Source organism: Myotis nattereri (assembly GCF_964212035.1).
Source record: "Myotis nattereri genome assembly, chromosome: 17".
NCBI lineage: Eukaryota > Metazoa > Chordata > Mammalia > Chiroptera > Vespertilionidae > Myotis > Myotis nattereri.
Window position 1 is genome coordinate 24,080,897 of NC_138092.1, and position 20,366 is coordinate 24,101,262.

The following is a 20,366-nucleotide window of genomic DNA, read 5'->3' on the forward strand; positions in this document are numbered from 1 at the left end:
TTCCCCAGGCGGTTGGCTGAGCATGGCATGCTGGTGCCCCATTCCTCAGCAGACAGTGGGGACTGAGGTTCTGGTCCCAGGGGCACAGGAGGTCCCTCCTCACAGGGGGCAGTTGAAGAGGCACAGGAATGAGCAGAGGGTTCTATGGTGCAGAAGCCTGGAGAGCCCCACCAGCATTCTCCTCAGTGGCATCACTCATTCAGCCTGCGCCCCAGAAGGGAGCCAGATTTGAAGCAATAGAAACTCTATGTGGTCAGGTACGGAGGCCCATCTGAGACAACGCAATGCAGTTCAAGCTCCATAAAGCAGGCTCCTAGGGATATTACAGAATTATGACTGAGAACCTACCAGTAGCTCAAGTGACAGGCAAAGGTGCAAGTTATTTCAAAGCTACAAGACTACTTTTACTCCTGCTATGCTGAACCTCCAGGTGTGCTGGGAGTGGGAGAGGTGTTTATTCTAAACTTTATTTTTCATTGTCTGATTTTTCTATTCAACATGCCCTTTGGACTGTTTACTCCAAACAAAATTAAAGAATTCTAATAATTCAATTCCAAAAGTCTTTCTTTCTGTGCTAACAGGCCACTATGACCAAAGACACTCATTTCAAAAGTATTTCTTAAGAATCTACTACTAGTATATGCTCACTGTGCTAATGCCTGAGAAACCAATTAGAAGCAAATACACAAATCCTGAAAAAAGACTTATTGATTTGTGTCCAAGTAGAACACAATGTGTAAAACATCCAAATAACTTTGTGTTTAAAATGTATTTGGAGGCCAATGGTAGAGAGAAAGAACCTACTAGGTGCATTTTTCCACAGGAAAGGAGGTGCTGTGTACTTTGCTCCCAATATTTTTGTTGGACTCCCTTGATCTATATTTGAGAAAGACCACACATAAAGGAAACTAAAAAAGAGATGCAAAATTCAAGAATATGCCTCCATCTGTTTTGATTCTAGAATTTCTAGATTAAATAAAAAATGGGCTAATCAGCTATAACAGTGATTCTCAACCTTCTAGCCCTTTAAATACAGTTCCTCATGTTATGACCCAACCATGAAATTATTTTCGTTGCTACTTCATAACTGTAATGTTGCTACTGTTATGAATCATAATGTAAATATCTGATATGCAGGATGGTCTTAGGCGACCCCTGTGAAAGGGTCGTTTGACTGCCAAAGGGGTCGCGACCCACAGGTTGAGAACCGCTGAGCTATAGTAACATTTAACCAAGCACCTATTCAAGCACACTACGGCGGTGGGGGTAGGGTGGTGAACTCTGGCATCCAGAGAATGAACCAGCTTTATCCCGGAAGGTATATAAACCTAGAGAGATAAAAACTAAATAATTACAGTGCAAAGTAGAAAGATCTAAGGTTAAAACTGCCCCCAGTCTAAATTCCAGGATTTCCTCAGGCCCTGACTGACAGGTCATAAGGAGGACCCTCACAGCCTACATGCCCAGGCCCCTAAAATTAGACAGGGTGAGACCATCAAGGGGGAGAAAAACTTCTGAGTCCTCCTCCTGCAGGTGTTGGACGCGCACCCTGAGATTGCCATCTCGCCTGCACAGTGTGGACAGAGAAATGTTTAATCAAGGCTCCGGCTGATGAGGCTGGTGATAACCAAGGAATGTGCTGGGCTGAAGGGCAGCCGAACGGCCTGCTGATTTATGCTCCTCTTTCTGAAAAATCACTAGACCATTTTCATACCCCCAAGGGGACCTCCAATGACAGGCTTCAAATGACAGGTCTTACACCATGCCCTGAAGAGTAGCAAACTAAGACAGTTCCCAGCCATCACCGGGGCTGGGAATTCCAAAAGAGTATATTTTAGACTTTCAGGAACATGTCCAAAAATTCCAATTAATTCACCTCATCTAATTAAATGAGTTAATTGGAAATACAATACGCTATTTTTATCTCATTGCTACGTGAAAGTAAAGTCAACTTCCTGGAAGAAAGGGCTATTTTTATTTCGAGAAGAGAGAAGGGGACACTTCGGGACAAGGTACCAAAATGAAAAAAAAAAAAAAGTAGTACTTTTAAAAATAGCATCTTAAATCTTGGTAGAAAATAATATCCAAAACTAACCTACTAATGTTCCCAGAAAAACATATTTGGACTTTCGACTATATAACTCCACACGCAAATACAGGCATATAGTCACTATTGTGCATAAAATATACCCCTCTTTCTTGTCTGGAGCCAAGGATTATCAAAGTTGAAATGAGGGCAGAAAAGCTTCAGTTTATTACACTTAGTGAAACATTCACTAGATGCCCTTTTTCCAGAGCTGCTGTTAGATGAACCTGTGATTTACGACAAGGATCTGAACCTGCATTAACTTGCCTTTGTGTGTGTGAATATGATGGAGTTCCAACGGATATGTGACTGTGGCATATCCCAAGCACAGCAAGGCCTGCTACTGTGTGGCATCCAGGAGGGGTCAGATCGTATCTGGATTTGGTGGCAGAAATGGCATTATAGAAAAGCTTCTGACAATGCGTATGTTTGTAACTGCCACTGTGACTCCTGAGAGAAAGAATGAGAGTATAAGTTGGAACGTGTCTGAACCCTCCCAGATCTTCAAAACACAGGCTACAATGTCCTCCCCGCTCCTGTCGTAAAGTTAGTGTCAAGGATGGGCACACACAGCTGAAACTTAACAGAAACGGTACAGGGGTCTGTTCCCGCTGCCATGGAGAAGGCCATCCTAAAGGAAGAGTCATCAGTTGTTAAGGGCCATGGAAACTGTTGAAAGTAGAGAGTTATTCACTATTATTGCTTCCTGATTTGCCAAGTGCCCCGATTCAGTTTGGCTACTTGAATTGCTGGAGAAGAAAAAAATAGTTTTATCTTCCTATCGTGTGCAGGTTCATCTCAGAAGGTCATTTCAGGGGATCCCACTGGCACATCCGCCAACTTTTTTTAGTACATTTTCAAGAGGCAGGAACAAGAGGATCCAAGCTTCACAGAACAGGTAGGAAACACAATATTTCTATAAAAGGAGAAAGAATTCTTTTTTTTTTTAAAGACAAAAAGTCATATTAATGATGTGGACCCTTGGTTGAACAATGTATGGGAAAGGAAAATCTATTTCATTTTGGCAGCAGTTACAACAGGTGGTTGGAATTCTGGGCACTTGCCAAACCACCTTGAACTTCTATATGACTGGCAAGCTACTATATCATATTGCACATTACAATTATAATGAGCTGTAAACAGATAGGTCAGATGAAAGAAATGAAATGAAAACAATGATAAACACATACAAGGGGTAAGTCTGAAATTATATGAGTCTAACGTGATATAATGGGACAGATTAATGACAGTAACAATGGTTATTTATTGAGCGCTTACTATGTGCCAAGCACTGTTCTAAGCACATTACATGTAACATTACTCATTTTATCCTCACAATAACAACCCTATGAAGTAGGAGTTGTTATTATCCCCATTTACCAAGTGAAGAAATGAAAGCAGAGAAGTTGCCCATGTGCAAAACTCCATGAGATACATGGCTGAAAGTCAGGAAATGTGTGTTCTATCACCCGTGCTATCACATGGGCTACAGGACTTAGGGAAGGTTGCCCAACTTCCCTGGATCTCTATTTCCTTATCTATATAATGCAAGGTCACTTCCATGATCTTATTACTTTTCTCTCCAGACAAGACTATCTGACACCACGATAGCAAGAATACCATGCTCCTCTCCTCGGGCAAGCACACAACAGACACACAGACATACACTGCATGTACACACCTGATAGTCCCAGTCAGCGATGAGCTAGCTCATTGGTCTCTGCACATAACTGAACATAATTAAAGCAAAATCAGATGAGGAAAACTGAGTTCTAAAGAGGCTCAAACAGTCACCAACACACCCTACAATACCTACTTCATACTTTGAATTTAAGGCTGCTTATCTTGCAGGTTACTTTTATAGAAACTTACGTTTTATTTTGACAGCATTATTTACAATAGCCAAGACATGGAGACAACCTAAGTATTCACCAGTGAATGAATGGATGAAGAAAATTATATATATGAGTGTGTACCCATCCTTGATGCTAAACTTATTATACACATACACACACACACACACATACACACACACACACAGGAATATTATTCAGCCTTAACAAAGAAGGAAATCCTATTATTTGCGATAGTACAGATGAACCTTGTGGGAATTATGCTAAATGAAATAAGTCAGAGAAAGACAAATACTGTATGATCTCCCATATGTGGAATCTCAAAAAAATGAAATCATAGATATAAAAAACAGATTGGTGATTGCCAGAAGCAGGGGAGAGGAGGATGGACAAAATAGGTGAGAGAAGTCAAAAAGTACAACCTTCCAGTTACACTAAGTCCCCAGATGTAATGTGCAGCACTACAGTCATGCACTGCATAACAAGTTTTCAATCAGCGCCAGACCACATACATGACAGTGGTCCAGTAAGATTATAATGGAGATGAAAAATTCCTATCACCTAGTAATATAGCTATTGTCACATCATAGCACAATGTATTACTCATGTTTGTGGTGATGCTGTTGTAAGCAAACCTACTCCGCTGCCTGTTGTATAAAAGTGTAGCACACAAATATGCACAGTGCATAATACTTAATAACAAAAATAAGTGACTATGTTACTGGTTTATGTATTTACTGTACTATATTTTATATCATTATTTTAGAGTGTACGCTTTCTATTTACAAAAAAAGTAAAGCAGCCTCGTAACATCTCTTATTTACCTTGTCTCTTAACTGCATCATTTTCTCTTGTGTTTGATTTAATCTCGGGTTGTTTTGTATGGTAACATGCTATAGAGCAGTGGTTCTCCACCTTCCTAATGCCGCAACCCTTTAATACAGTTCCTCATGTTGTGGTGACCCCCAATTTCATTGTTACAAATTGAACATAAAGCATAGTGATTAATCACAAAAACAATATATAATTATATATGTGTTTTCCAATGGTCTTAGGGGACCCCTGTGAAAGGGTTGTTCGACTCCCAAAGGGGTCGTGACCCACAGGTTGAGAACCGCCGCTATAGAGGCTTGTAGCCTGGGAGCAGGAGGCTCTACCTTGCAGCCGAGGTGTGCAGCAGGCTGCAGCATCTAGGTTTGTGCAAGTGCACCCTATGAGGTTTGCACAATGATGAAATCACCTGAGGACACATTTCTCAGAGCGATTCCAGTCATTAAGTCAAGCATGACTATACAGATAACAGAAAGCTGCTAAGAGAGCAGATCTTTAAAATTCTCATCACAAGAAAAAAAATTGTAACTATGTAAGGTAATGTATGTTAACTGAATTTAGTGTGATAATCATTTTGCAGTATCTACAAATGCTAAATCATTACGTTGTACACCTAAAACTAATACAATGTTATATATTAATTACATCAATAAAAAAGGATTTATTTCGATTATTAATCTTTTTGGCCCTCTTTTATCCTACTTGGGTTACTCAGACATGGCTAAGTCTAAAATAAGTACAGGAAAAATACTACTCTGTCGTTTCACTGTACTAAACATTCAGGTACTTAAATTTTATCTTAACATAAAATACTGTTCATTTTTTTAAAAAAACATATAATATAACTCTACAATCTAAATACAGAAAATATCATACATTTCCTCTCTCTGAATCAATAAAAGACTGCCTGCCCTACATTTACAGGTTTGCAACATTACACTTGCCTACTTAGAAATGCAGTTATCATAAAAGGTGCTGCTTAGAGGTGGCTTTTTTTAATGCAGTGGGAATTTTAAAAGAGCATATAAGAAATGGTGTTTTCAAGAAAAATTTATTCTCTGCCTCTCAGTGAAGCAAAAGCATTTCAGTATTAGATCCCCTCTGATTAGATTTTCTGATTGGTTCAGATACACAGAACTAGAAATCATTTGGGAAAATGACCTTACCAAGCTTTGTAAAAACATAAAACATAATTCATACTTAATCAAGTGTCATATGATTGCCACCATCTCCGAATCCATTTTGAAGGCCCACTAAGAAGCCAGCTAATTGTGATGCAGGGCGGCCTCCATTTTATCGACACACCTTCAGTACTTTCATGCAGTAACCCAGACACTTCCACAAGCTAACAAACAAGGCAAGAGATTTTTAAACGCAGGAAATGGAAGCCAGTGGGAGAAACAATCGTACACCTTCCCTCTGCTTTTTCTTCCCCTTTGCTTTTTAATTAAATGGTAAATCTCAATATGAATTCATTAGAAGCCTGACAGCTCAATTAAGCACGATGTTACTATATACTCTGGGGCAATGCTTCATATCAGTTAACAGAGTTTAGATGTAACCTGAGCAAAAAAAAAAAAAAAATGTAAGCCAAAAGTAATATTCAACAGACCATTTGGGAGAAAATCTGCAATTAAGGAGGGACAAAAAGTCCCAATATCTACAGACTGTTAAAATTAAATGATAAAAAAAACCATAATGGTTTCTCCTGTAGCAATAAATTCTTTAGATCTGTATTATGCAGTAAACCCCCTCAGTTCATCTTAGTTTGACATCACTGATACTCATACCCAAAACAACAATAAAAAACGAAAAAGACAGAAACTACCTTGGGGGGAGGGGAGGGTTAGTTTACTGAAAGAAACATCCCATTTGAAGACAAATAAAGAAACTCTCAGTGAACTTGCTGGACACAGGGAGGCCTGTACCATAAGCCACAGTGACATCGTCAGAAATCAGCCTTGGATACTCTGCCCACAGTGGTAATATTTTCATTGGTTAAACCAATGTAATTTGTTTCATTTATCCAACAAAACCTGGGTGGCCTCCCATGGTGCTGGGCTGTGAAGATACAACAGTGAGTTTTTAATGTCACTTTCACAAGGAGGCTTCCTTCCCTCCATAGTTAAACTGCAAAACCCTCACCCCCACTCTCATGCATCCAAACCACCTGTTAAGCTCTCCAAACACCTGGAATGTCCTCCCTAGAGTCTGACGGGACAGGAGTAGTGGCCCAGCTGCATTCCAGCGGTTCCCTAGGCTGAGATTCAGGGCCACATCCTCTTTCCATTAGCCACTTTTCTTCACAGCGTCTAGCACCTTCTAATAGGAGCCGTAATTGGCATGGCATTAGCCCCAGCCACCAGACAGTGAGCACCCTGAGGGCAGGGACCGCTGTCTGTTTTGCTCCCTGTTGAACCCCGAGTATCACATACAGTAGGTGCTCAATAAGCATTTGTTGAGTAAATTAATGAAAAACCAACACGAATCCTCCTCTCGGGGCCTATGCAATCCACTGAGGAGAGAGAAAAGCAGGTAGTTAAATGAGTAGAAAGCCTCAGCAGTGGCAAATATTAAATGTTCGGTAAGAGCACGTACCAGGAGCATTTGACAGCATCTGAGGCCTTGGAAGTGGCTCTGGAAGAAGTAACATGGAGGTGGGGGCAGCTTTCCAAGAAAGAGAGAAGGGAGGGCAGGGGGAGGGGACAGAAAAGGGGAGGAATATGGCTCAGACACAGGCTGGGATGGAGGGGCAGGCAGAAATACACACCCCACCTTGATATCACAGGAATGGAATATGAGACGCCTCCCAGGAAGTTCAAGTAGGAAGGCGGCACATCGTATTTTTTATCAGCAGTGCTGAGCATGATTTCCACCACCCTGTCAGGGTGCTGGAACGTATGTAGGAGGCAAGCAATCCACTCTAAGCCTCCGCACAGCAGCTCTCATCCTGGGCACCCTGGGAATGTGCAGAAAGCAGGGTACTGACATGTGCCCCAACATACCTGCCAGGGCCACCTCTAAGCAACCGCCCTTGTCCAGTCTCCAAACTCCAGCCGGGCCTAGGGGCCATTTTCTTTACCTGGAAGCCACAGCCCAAGTCATTCTGGGCACCAATCAAGAATAGCTACCCACACAAGACCACACCACAATACCAGGAAGCTTTTTATTTCCCATAACAAGTGCTAATGTGTGCCATAAAACTCCAGACCTCCGAGTTAGGGACATACACCAGGACTCCAAGGCTAACTCATAGGAGACCCCATGCATGTACCTGGAGCCTTTGGAGAACTTGCTAAGCTTGGCAGACGCATTTTCAAATAGAGAACTTATTCTTAGGAGCACCAAAATGCTTTTATTTTATCTTTTTAATATATTTTTGTTATTAATTTCAGAGAGGAAGGGAGAGGGAGAGAGAGATAGAAACATCAATGATAAGGGAGAATCATTGATTGGCTGCCTCCTTCCTGCACACCCCCCACTGAGGATCGAGCCTGATAACAGAGCATGTACCTTGACCAGGAATCGAATTGTGACCTCCTGGTTCATAGGTCGCTGCTCAACCCAATACTTTTATTTTAACTGTGGAGATAAGAAGGGTTACAGAATGCGTTACTTGTTTCTCTGCCTTCTTACACAAAGGACAGTGTACACATGTGATGACTCCAGGTCAACACTGACTGTGGGGTAGTTCATCAAATATTTACAGAAGCTCGGGCTGGTGACAGGCACGGTGCGCGGGGTGGGATTTACGGGCACAGTCCTGCGGAGTCTGGAGGACACAGTCTCGGGCACCAGGCCAGCTGTTCTTAAATTGCAGCGCTTCTTTACTTCTGGCCGTCACATTTATAATTTCCTGGCCTGCTTCCTCGCGTTCGGGTTGCCAGCTGTCCCGTCTTCGTAGCTCTGTCTACAAGAATCCCTCTCTCCTTAAATTTACTGCTTCTCTCATCTACTGTGGGCTGCGAAACCAGATTACCAAACTGGTTAGAACTGTCTCGCTAAAGTAAGATTAAATAAATTCTAGGTGAGAAACCCAAGTGATGCTCCATAAATCAATCACAGTATTGTGTGTGAGCATGTGGCCTTCATGACATCAGTGCCAGCGGTGCAGAAGCCGTGGTTAAGAACACAGGTGTGGGCGTCAGGTGGCCGCGGTTCCTCGCCCAGGCAAGTCACTCTGCCTCCGTTCTGCATCTAAAACTGAGTATCTTTCTGCTGGGTGGACATAAAGATTAAAGAAGATACTGCCCAGGGCACCACACACAGTGCACGCTCAAGAAATATTAGTTGCTATTGCTATTATCAGCATCATCAAACTGGGCTCAAATATGTCAGTGCCAACAGGATATGGCTTCAACAGTGCCCGCCACAGCCAACTTCCCCTAACCACAGTCCCCTGTTCCAGGAAGCAACTTCAGGCTCTTCTTTGCAAAAGGATGGTCACCAATTCAATCAAAAATAGCAAGGTGAGCCCTAGCTGGTTTGGCTCAGTGGATAGAGCATCGGCCTGCAGACTGAAGGGTCCCAGGTTTGATTCCAGTCATGGGCGTGTGCCCAGGTTGTGGGCTCAATCCCCGGTGGGGGACATGCAGGAGGCAGCCCATCAATGATTCTCATTATTGGTGTGTGTGTGTGTCTCTCTCTCCTTTCCTCTCTGAAATCAATAAAAAAAAATTTTTTTTTTTTTAAATAGCAAGGTGATAGGGCACTCTTTTAACTGGGGAGGTCACACCACACCTGAAAGGAATGGTTTGCCCAGATGGAGTAATAGCCACCAGCCAAGCAATCAGGCTGGTTTCCTCCAGGGCCTGGAGGAGACAGCTCAGGAAAGACTGGCCAGGAGCCGGAAGACACGCACAGGAACAGAGGTGCCAGGCAAGGGAGATGGGAAGGCCCAGAGTGGGAAGAAAGACGCTGGTCCCAGGTATCGTGCTGGGTCCTGAGAACCGAGTGCAACAGTTCCGGGTCAGTTTCTGTGCATGTCCCCTCATACTAAATCCTGTGACTTAAGGGGGCCTGAGGTATTGACTGCCCTGTGCAACTCTGAGAGGCCACTGAGGAGTTGAGCTCCATTTAGAACAGGTATCCCCCACCCAATGCCACCCTCAGCTGGTGAAGGGGTAAAGGTCAACTGTAGAAAAAAGTCACCTGCATTTTTAAAGCTTTCAGCCAAGGACCCTGGAGGATAGGGAGTAAGTTAGTACCTAGAGACCACTCTCACCTGCTCCCACCCGTGCCGTGCCACCTGCAAGTCCCAGCGTGAAGGCCCCACACGGGTCTTTCCCACACAAACCATGGCTGGGCCTCCTAGGTGCCCACCACAATTTCCTGGGGATTAAGTATCAAGGGGGAGAGGAGCAGAGTTATTTCTGTGGCTCAGTTAAGAACAACCAGGTTATGAAACTAAGCAAACCTCTGTGGTCGATCAGAAAATGACAGGAAGGTGATTTTTAATAATAACAACACCCTGTAAATACACAGCATTTACGAGGTACATTCACACACTTAACCTTGTTATAACCTCTCAACGACCCAGTGAGGGGTTATGATCCCCAAGATGTGCAAACTGGGGCTGGGAGGTGAAGTGCCTTGTCCAGGAACCTGTGTGCGTCAGTCACTTCCCGGGTGCAGGGTCGCACACAGGCCCTTCCTAAAGGGCTTCCCAGGAGATGACAGTGTCCACAAAAGGAGAAAGGGTATCCCACGAATTTCATTGCTGCTCGAAGTAATTAAGATGCCAAAAAAGTCCTGCACATAACTAAGCAAACACTGTGGGCTCACTTTTTCTACCTCAGTTTCCAAAGTACTTGCAATGATGTCTCATGTGCACTTGGAATCCCAGACCTTCCTTAAGGACCTGGATGCCCAGCGGTAACGCCAGGCCCCAATTCACCTCCAATGGACCATGGAGGCAACAATCAGAGAGAAAACAGAAACAGGGCCTTGATTAACTGGCGCGGTGAGCCAGAAGAAGGGTGTCTGCCCAGGGGAAGCCTGCAGCTTCCAATATGGATATGCCTGGAAGGCTGGATTCTGCCCGGAGAAGGCAGGCTGAGGACCCAGCTCAGTAAGAAAGCAGGGAGGTTTTGGCTCCAGCAAAAACAAAACTTCAAAGGGAACAGAAGTAGTGGGAGCTTCAAAGACCCCCTGCAGGACCAATTAACACCTGCAAATGTTGATCTAAGCAGCCATTTAATGATGGCGACTTCAGAATTGGGTGCTGAGCCTCACCTCAAAAACACCTTTTCCTCCAAAAAGATTGGGTTGGGGTGTTGGAAAGGAACCTCTGTGTTGTTTTCTAGGACAGACCATAGTCCAAAGTAAAACAAATGCTCAATACAGTGAAATGCATCACATTTTTTTTATATTTAAAATAAACCATAAAAAAAAAAGGATAAGGGAACAAGTTAAATCTCTAAGAAAATGTAAATGATTAAATAAACTATACTGTAGGGCTATGAGTTAGGGGAAAAAAATCATGTAACCATTAAAAATCCCATTTTTAAATACGACTTACCTATTCAGTAGATGCGGAAAATGATCTTGGAAAATGTGAAGAAAAAACAACATGCAAGCATACGTTTAAAGTCTGACTTCAAGTTTATCAAACCAACAGACAATAAGGGCAAGAAAGGAGGGGGGTCTGGAGTTTGTTTTGTTCACCGCAGTGTTGGTTCCAACACCGGTGTGTCTGGCACCAACAAAGCTCTTAAGGAAAATGTGTTGAATTCATTATTTACTTGCTTTTAATTAAGTAATAATTAACATATCGATACAAGGTGCTTGGCTATGCAGAGCGAGAAGGATCTAATCGCAGAGCTGTCTGTATGTGCGTCACAACAGGCCGACTACATGAAGTTTAATAAGCGGGGGCTCTTATTTTCCCAATTTTCCGCCAAGGCTGTGCAAAACGTTTATCATTTCGTAAGCGCTGGTTTTTGTTAGGGAGCCAGAGGAGCTGGGAGTGTTCCCGAAACCTGGCCCGTTGTGTCGGAAACGGAGTCTTCCAGTGGCCCCACCATTTCTGTTGGGTGACACTGTCCACCTGGAAAACGGGCTCCTGTCGCCCTCGCACCACTGACAGCCACGGAGGGAGGCCCTGCAAGGTGCTATCAGCGAGGGCAGGGTCACACGCAGGTCACTTCCTCACGCTTCTCTGAGGAGCTCCAGGAAACAATGAAAAGCAAACAAAGTGGTAAACAATTCAAGAGGTTCAAACAACTGAGTGAAACAGCTCAAGAAGTTCCATGCTGTTAGGTCAGCGCTGGGCGCCATCTTCATCACATCGCTAAGCCAGTTTCCCCCCCTCTGGAAACATGTTTACAAAGAAAAGCAATGGAAAAAGACCTGACACACAAACACCTGAATCCCACGGGACTCACGAATAGCCTGTAAGCAGACAGAAACCTTGTTTGATTCTTGAAGGTGGTAGCATTTTGTAGAGGGAAGAGAATGACCTTCGGAATCCAAGACCCCAGGGCCATCTACACACTGGATGGGCCTCTGGGCTCCTTACTGCATCCTCTCGGGGCTGCATTCTAATCTGTAAAATGGGGATTTAACCCACTTCATACTGCTGTTGAAAGACTTCAATAAGGTAAAAAAAGGTCAATCAAATCACAGGCACTAGACAAATCTTCCCGTTGTTTTCTCTGGGGGGGTGGGAGGTGGGGAGGGAGGGAGTTCCTGTTTATTAAAGGAACCTGCTCACAAGTGGAGGCAGAACTTTTACGTAAAAACACTCTGTCATTAAGCTCTTGGAAACGTAAGCTCCTGTGTTCACCTCTGAATGTGGAACATGTTCATTAGACAGCAGATTCCAATGACCACTTAGCCTGACCTGGTCCATTCTTTTTTTCTTTTCTTTTTTTAATATGTTTTTTATTGATTTTTTTTTAGAGGGAGAGAGAAACAGCGATTCACGGCCTGCCTCCCACATGTACTGCAACTAGGGATTGAAACCTGGGCATATGCCCCAACTAGAAATCAACCCCAAGACCTTTCAGTGCACAGGATGACCCTGAGCCAACTAAGCCACACCGGCCAGGGTGACTGGTCCATTCTTAAAAAGGTGAACATTGGTCACAGCAGGTCTGTGAAAACTGGAGAACTGGGAGCCAGAAAATGTGGGCCACATACAGGCTAGGCAGCGTTAGCCAAAAGCACTTCACCATCGGTCTCAGTCTACACACCCGTAAAATGGCAAGGCACCTTGCAAGAGCTTGTGAGCACAGCCGCCAGGCCCATTGAACCCAGCCCCTGCGTGACATTAGGGTTCTCCATGTCATTGCTGGCAAGTGTTTCCAGCACGGTGTTCTGGGGAGGCACATCTGCAGACCTTCTGACACAGAGAACAATCACCACTCGAGGATGTGACTGCTCCCCTTTTGCCAAGTCTGTCCCACCCAAAGCGCTGTCACCATCAAAGGGGCCAACAAGAGGCAAGGCCTGCCCAAGTCTTAGTCGCAAGCCATTCCCTGCGTAACAAAATCCTGCAGGCTCCTAGCTGAAGTCGCAGATTCCGCTCTCAACCTTCACTTGTTGAACGAAAGTCAATCAAGATGCAAGCGTCCCTAGAATTACCCCCCCAACACCCCGACCTTTATTCACAGATTCCCTGGAAAGGAGGCTCACAGGTGCTCTCAAGAAAAGAAAGCATGTTCAGAGGAGGTGAGAAAGGGTGGAGCAGAGAGAACTACACCTCAGTGCGAGAAGACACGCTTCACAACTTTATAATTTTGCAAAGGGCTGGCACTGTCTGTATTTTTAAACTGTGCTTATGAGGCTTATTTTAGAAATACTTTTGTGCTTTCATAAATGTAGGGGGGGAGGTGGGGGGGGGGGCAGGCGCTAATATTTTACATTTAAAACCTGAGAAATACAATCTCCACCTTTCATTTTGGAGGAGGAAAACGATCCCCTGAGGTTCACTGCTGCCCCCTGCACTTGCTCAGGTGTCTGCTAATACAGTCTGGGATAATGAGGAATAAGCAAATGATCATTTAAAATTACTCCTCGTCTTGTGCTGCAAGTGCACCTGAATTCAACTTACCATTCATTTATGTCACAGCCTATTCCCTAGACCCTTTAGGGCCAAATGGAAAGGTCCAAAGAATCTCCTATTTAGACTAAACAGCTCCAGGCATGAACACCTTAGTTATTGTTAGCTATGAAAGGCAGAATGTAAGCCCTAGAGCAAGAGTTCTTCCATCTGAGAATGCCCTTAAGTAAGAGGCTATGTGTCAACTCCTAAAACTTTATGACAAATTGTGCCTGTATGTGCCTTTTTTTTTTTTCCAAAGTTTGTCCAAAATCTTCATCAGCTTCCCAAAGGATTCCAAGAGAAATCCCAAAAGAAACACCGTCAATAACGGTCTCACAGCTAGAGAGCTTTCAAGCATCTGTAATTGACAGTGGGAGAGGGGAGGTCAAGGGGGAAATTCAGAAGGCTTTCCTGCTAGGGCTACCCTGCCACCAACCAGATTTCTAACCTTAAGAACATCTTATCCCTCCATTTCTTAATCTGGAAGGTGAGGATGTTGGAGCTGAATGGTCACTTAGCTTCAAGACCCTTAAAAATACCAGGATCAGGAGGCACAGCTTCAAGGAACACAGGAAGAGATGTCAAAAAGGCCTGCACAGAATCCGGCCTGTTCCCAGAACAGCTGCTTAAAATATTCACCGCTGCTTTCCTCTGAGGGTCAAAGACAGAAGTCACCTCTCATTCCCTTCTCTTTCTTCCATTTCAGAAAGCCGCATGCGAAGTGTCACAATAATACCCTTCGAAGGGATGTGAACTATGAAATTCATGCAAAACTACAGTGATTCTGTAAGGATGCATAGGAAGCTCAAAGAATGTAAAAGAGAAGGAATTTCTCTCAAGCCTCATTATCAGTCTTCTAATCACGGCAGCCACCTATTTTAGCTGGTGTCATCTACACCTGTTAATATACGTAACTGATGACAATTAATTATGGGTGTCATAAAAATGGATGTTTTAATATACTCCTGGAATTCTGGAACAAAAATACTACTCTCTTACAAGAGAAAAGTGTTTTTCTTCATTCCATGTTGCTCTCTATACTTTTCATAATAAACGTCTGATTTTCACAAAAGTGCAGGTAAGATGAAAGTCCTCAACCATTTAACGCTAAACCTTTATCATTACATAAGGCTAACTTTCATTTTAAAAAAGTCACTTTTTTTTAGTTGGTACACTTGTATATACTCTAGTATCCTAACTCAGCCATAAACTTTCAATCTAATTATCAGACCCCATAAGTCCAAAGCAAATTTATATGTGGTTGCTTGTGGCAGCAAATTAAATTGAAGCCTTTTCCCAGGCACTTGCTAGTAAAAAAGAGAAGTAGATGAAAATTGATCATGTTTTTACACGCCACGACCAAATGAATGCTCCGTCTAAAACCCATTCCCCAAAAGGATAAACTAATGTTCAAGGCAAGGCATCAAAAGTCACACGCTGAGTCAGTATGAGAAGCCAAACTCAGGTGACTTCTACAGACCTAACTTCACTATCACCTCCTTCTCTACAGCCCGGGAGAGATCAGCATTGGATCTGAGCAGCTCCGCATCTCACATATGCAAGGCTAACAGAAAACATCAGTGCAAGTAGCACAGCAGTTACTGTTACTCCAGAGCACAAGAGGCATTGCTTCCTAGGAGTGTTCTCACAACATTAAAGGGCTCATTCTTCAGCCTCATGTGATTCAAAAATAACGGATCAAAAATACTACTCTCTTACAAGAGAGAAGTGTTTTTCTTCATTCCATATCGCTCTATACTTTTCATAATAAACATCTGATTTTCACGAAAGCGCAGGTCAGATGAAAGCCCTCAACCATTTAATACTAAATCTTTATCATTACATAAGGCTAACTTTCACTAAAAAAAAACTTTTTCTTTAACTGGCAATCATGTGTGCAAGTACCATTTCTCAAAGATACAGGGTTCTGATCACCCAAGGAGAGGAAGGAGTTAAAGCTCCGTGGAGACCGGGCTAATGCATATGAACATTCTGCAGCAGCACCCTGTCCTATTAACAAGGTTAGGACTGGAAAGTGTGCACAGGAGAACAGGAAGAAAGTCCACAAGTGACTCCTGCTCAAGAAATCCCTTCTCGGGAGAAAGCACAGACTTGCTGTCCTAACTAAACGCCACTCTTCTGATGAGACTCAAAACGGAGGTCCCGACCCCCTGTGGTCTTTAACCATAAACCAGAACAAGGGTGTGGGTGTCAGATTTCCTGGCCCAGTCACAAAGAGGTCAAAAATTAAATGTAACTGGCAAAAATTAAAGTTTCTAGGAAACTAACCCCTCCTTCCTTTATTACCAATCTCTAGAAAAAGCTTCATCAGAGGCTGTAGAGATTTAATATTTACCAGTATTTTGGGAGCAAGGGGGTAAAGGAGGGAGGGTTGTTTTATTGGATTGACAGTGTTTCCCAAATAAATGTGCAATTCAAATTTCCTAAGGTGAGATCTCAGCTACAGCTGGAGGAAGGGCAACCCCCATAATCCTTCTACAAAATTCGGGGAGACTTGCTGTAGAAGATACTGAAAAGTTAGATTTTATCTTGACTAGTACTCCACCATCAGCCAGACAAAGAAATTCCTGAAAGGCTCTAAGCACTTTTTTTTTCCCCTTACAAGCACCCACAGAAATAGGTCAATGTTAACGTGGAGTAAACAAAGCAGCTCATTACTAACCACAGTCTGTTCCTTCTGTGACAAAATTTTAATCCATTTCAACTGCACCCAACTATCACACAGAACACTGTCCCTGAAGAGGAGTGAAATGTGAATTCATAACTGACCCCAGCCTCAGGCTTTCCGTATGTTTGAAAGGCAAGGTGTGGGGGGCTGGGGAGTCTGAGTGTTGGACACTTTCTCCTTCACTGTCTATGATCCAGGACAGGACTTTAATTTCCCTTCCAATCACTCCTCCAGAGGCCCCCGTGTCTGAGGAAATCCACAGACAACAATCAAACCTTTCATTTCAGGGCCTCGTTCCCACCATACCCCTTTCTGTTCCAATCTGGTTTACAAAGCGTTTCCCCTATTCTACATTTCATGAATCAACTGCAAAATCAGCCAACCTCTGCCAGTTCCTCTTGTACTCAGCTGAGAGGTTCCCCTTCCTTCCGTGGGTAGCACAAGGCTGCTCTGGTTTTTAACTGGCGTAACGTGGAAATGCACTGTAGGAACTCACTAACTCTTTCACAGCCAGATACAAGTGAGGCTGGGGCGCTGACACCATCTACTAAGAAACTGCCCCGCCAAGCTCAGGTTAAAAGCAGATTTGTGGAGACTAGTGTTGACCCCAATTCCAATGTGTCAGTTTCTGTCACCCAGAAGGAAAAGGAAGAGTGAGAAGGGCTACAAAGTAAGCAACTCAGTTACTTAGCAACTGGACAAAACTTGCCTCACTACAGAGGGTAAGGAGGCATCACAAACCCATTCAAAGAGTAACAGTCTCAATTTGCATGCAAATGGATAAAGACAAAAAGGAGTGGGAAATCTAAATTAGCAACAGGAGTTTACAGTAGCAGGGCTGAGACCCAGATTTTAAAAACAGCTTCTTCTGGGAAGGGACTATATATGCACATACAAGCAAATAGATATGAATAAATGAATGAATGAAAGGAAGGGACGGAAGAAAGAGAGATCACAGGCTCTAACAACTTACACTCCCCCTTCATAAAAGCCAATGCCATGGAGGATAGGGAAGAGACAGCACAGAAAGTTCAGTAGCTAAAATCAAAACACCTCCACTGCTAACACATATTTAAAGCTCAAGGAAAGATGACCATTGGAGGCTGGGAAAATCCAGGGAAAGCAGTTCCCCCTGCTTGTGAGAAAAGCAAATAAAGCATCAATCTTGGGGAAAGGTCTGCAGACTTTGGGTGGATTCAGTGCCTCTCCGGGTCTTGACCCTCGCCCCCAGCACCCACTGGTGAAGCGCAGTTTCCCAGCTCTCAGATCAAACCCACACCCTTCAAAGGAGACACATGGGCCTGAAGATTTTCTCAGCAAGAGGGAGACATGTCACCTCCTTGGCCCAGGGGAGTGCTCCAGGCTTTTCTGTGTGCTCCAGGAGCTCACATTCTGGGTCCCCAGCTCCTAGCCACACACCTGAGCCAGGCTGCTCAGTGCCAGGGAGCCAGGCTCAGTGCCGGGAAGGAAGAGGACAGGGGGCTCCTCGGCCCCACCCCCAGCCTCCAGCCCCCAACCTCACACCTGGACGAGGTGGGCAGGGCCCAGGGCTGAGTCACAGAGGCCCAACAGCCCAGCCACTTACTTTTCATACTCGGTGTTGTCTCGGTCACAGCGAGAATCCTTGTGCTTTTGCCAGTCTTTGCCATGCTTGCAGGTGGTGAGGAGCAGGACGTCCTCCCCGTTATGCACGTGATATAAGGCATTCCTGGTGTCTGACCCTATCCCTGTCAGGTACCTCTTTCCCTTGAATACCAGCATGTACTTCCTGAGAGGAGGGATAGTGTTAAACTTCAAAAACCCCCTCTCCCCTCCTGTCCTGGGATGATCCTTAGAAAAGAGGGGAATAGAAACATCAAAGTTGGGTCGGAAGTTTTCAGTACTAATGCTGGCTTTGGCCAGCATCGCCTGGCCGATGTCAAACCCCACGTCCTCGGTGTAGTCAGGCCAGGTGCCGGAATATAAATTAAAAATTAAATGATTCCTACCATTGTTCCACAAGTGGAGACTCTGCACTTTGGATCTCAAGTTGTGCACATACTGAGGTGACAACTGGTCTCTGTCTAAAGTATCCAGGCTCAGGACAAAGAGGCACGCCTGGCTGGGGTCCGAGGTGTAGAACCTGGAGCCTTCGATGGCCGCTAGAATGTTTTGGTAACTTTCGGCGATTTTCTCCCCTTTTTGCTGCGGGTAGACGTAGACTTTGAAACCGTTTTTCTTGCAAAGGGTGAAATCGAAGCAGGACTCCATGCGGCACTTCTTGCCTTTGTAGATGCTGGAGTTGGCGTCTCGCTTCTGCCGAGGGGAAATGTGTGCGATGGAATCCTCGTTTTCCAATTGATCCCAAGGAACGAAGGGGCGCAGAGCGTCCGGGAAGCGCGGCCAGAAATGATCCGGACTCGGGTGGTGCAAGCCATTCCGACCGCTGTGCTCTTCTCTCCGGCTCCTCGATGCCCTAAACTGCAAGCCTCCGAAATAAAACAAAAGGGCGAGACAAGAGCCAGCTGAGAGCAGGATGAAATAGCGTTTTTTGGCCTGCATGTGTCCTGCCTGGGTCAAGAGGATTGTAAATAAACACAAGAATCACCCAAGTTTCCCAATCAACACTTTCAGCTCCAGTCCGCCATCTTCCCGCCTGTAAAGACTTCAAACTCTCCGCTCCCACCTTCTCTGGATGCCTTTCCCCAAGCCGTGGACTGATCCAGCGCATGTGGGCGATTTCTTTAACTTTCTCCCCTTCGGTCTTTCATCTTTGGGTTGCACAATGGACGGGAGAGAGCGGGGCTGAATATCTCGCACCCAGGGCGGGCGAGCAGCGGACTGTAATTTTCTTGCATGCAACAAGACGGGAGGAAAAGAAAGAGGGGAGAAAAAGCTCCCGATGCCCAATCAATGGCAAGACGAAGTGATTCCCTTGCCTCTCGGGTTCCTCTCGGCGGCGTGGAGAACCAGCCCTGGGAAAGCAACTTCAAGTCCCCCACGCTCCCGTGCAGAGCACGCCGGTTCCAACAAGTCAGCCGGTGCCCGGGCTCCGCCGGCTAGTGCATCTTGCAGCCGAGGCGCCGTAACCTCACAAATCCCTGCATCTCTCTTTATTCCCTTCTGCAGCGGCTCTGAGACTCCGGCGGTGTTTACTCCGGCGCTCGCGGGGCCGGCCCCCCGGACGCGCGCGGCCCGGCTGCAGGCGGCGGCGGCGGCGCTGGATGGCGGCGGCGGCGCGTGCTCCCCGCGGGCAGTGCCGGCCCCGAGCGGCGCTTCGCAGGCCCCCGCGCGATCGCTGCCGACCGCCGCGTTCGGTCGCCGAATGTTACCCGGTTCTGAATGTTACACTTACACATTCCATTCCCGACACGACAGCGCTGACCTCATCCATCCACGCAGCCCGCGCTGCCATTGGCCGGGCGTCACGTCCGGGGGGGGCGGTGCTTCCGCTGCGCCCATTCATAACCCCCGGCCGGCGGCGCGGTGCCGGCTCGGCGCGGGGAGCGCGGGGGGCGCTGGGCCCGCGGCGTGTGCGGGGAGCTCAGGTGCCTCTTCTGCAGCCGGCGGGAGGCCCCGTGCAAGCCCCTCCGATCGCCCGGGCCTGGTCCCGGGCCTGGGGTGCGCCTTCTCCCTCCGGGAACCAGCGCCGCCCAGAGGAGGTGGCCAGGGAGCCAGGGACCGGCTGGCGTTCCCCGGGCCGCGCTGCCCCGGCCGCCCCGGGCGCCCTCGGCTCCCTGCCGGGAGCGCCTCCCCGAGCCTGCCGCGGGGAGTGTGCGGGTTCCTGGAGAGGATGCTTGAAAATGGAGCACTGGGGCGAGCCCGAGGGGTGGGGGAGGAAAGGAAGGTTTCGTAGAAAGAGACCAGCGACCAGATCGTCTC

At 45.7% G+C, this 20,366-nt stretch overlaps 1 protein-coding gene across 2 annotated transcripts in view; it reads right to left on the reverse strand.

Annotated features, from left to right (window-relative positions):
* The window catches only part of EXT1 (exostosin glycosyltransferase 1), a 262,620-nt gene extending 243,000 nt beyond the window's left edge, over positions 1-19,620 (reverse strand). The window contains exon 1 of one of the 2 annotated variants that reach the window (XM_081111378.1): positions 18,091-19,620. In XM_081111378.1, coding sequence (XP_080967504.1) covers positions 18,091-19,046 — 956 coding nt within the window. In that variant the 5' untranslated portion in view covers positions 19,047-19,620. The remainder of the gene's footprint in view (positions 1-18,090) is intronic. The other variant, XM_081111379.1, reaches the window with a different exon arrangement.
* Positions 19,621-20,366: the final 746 nt, after the last annotated feature.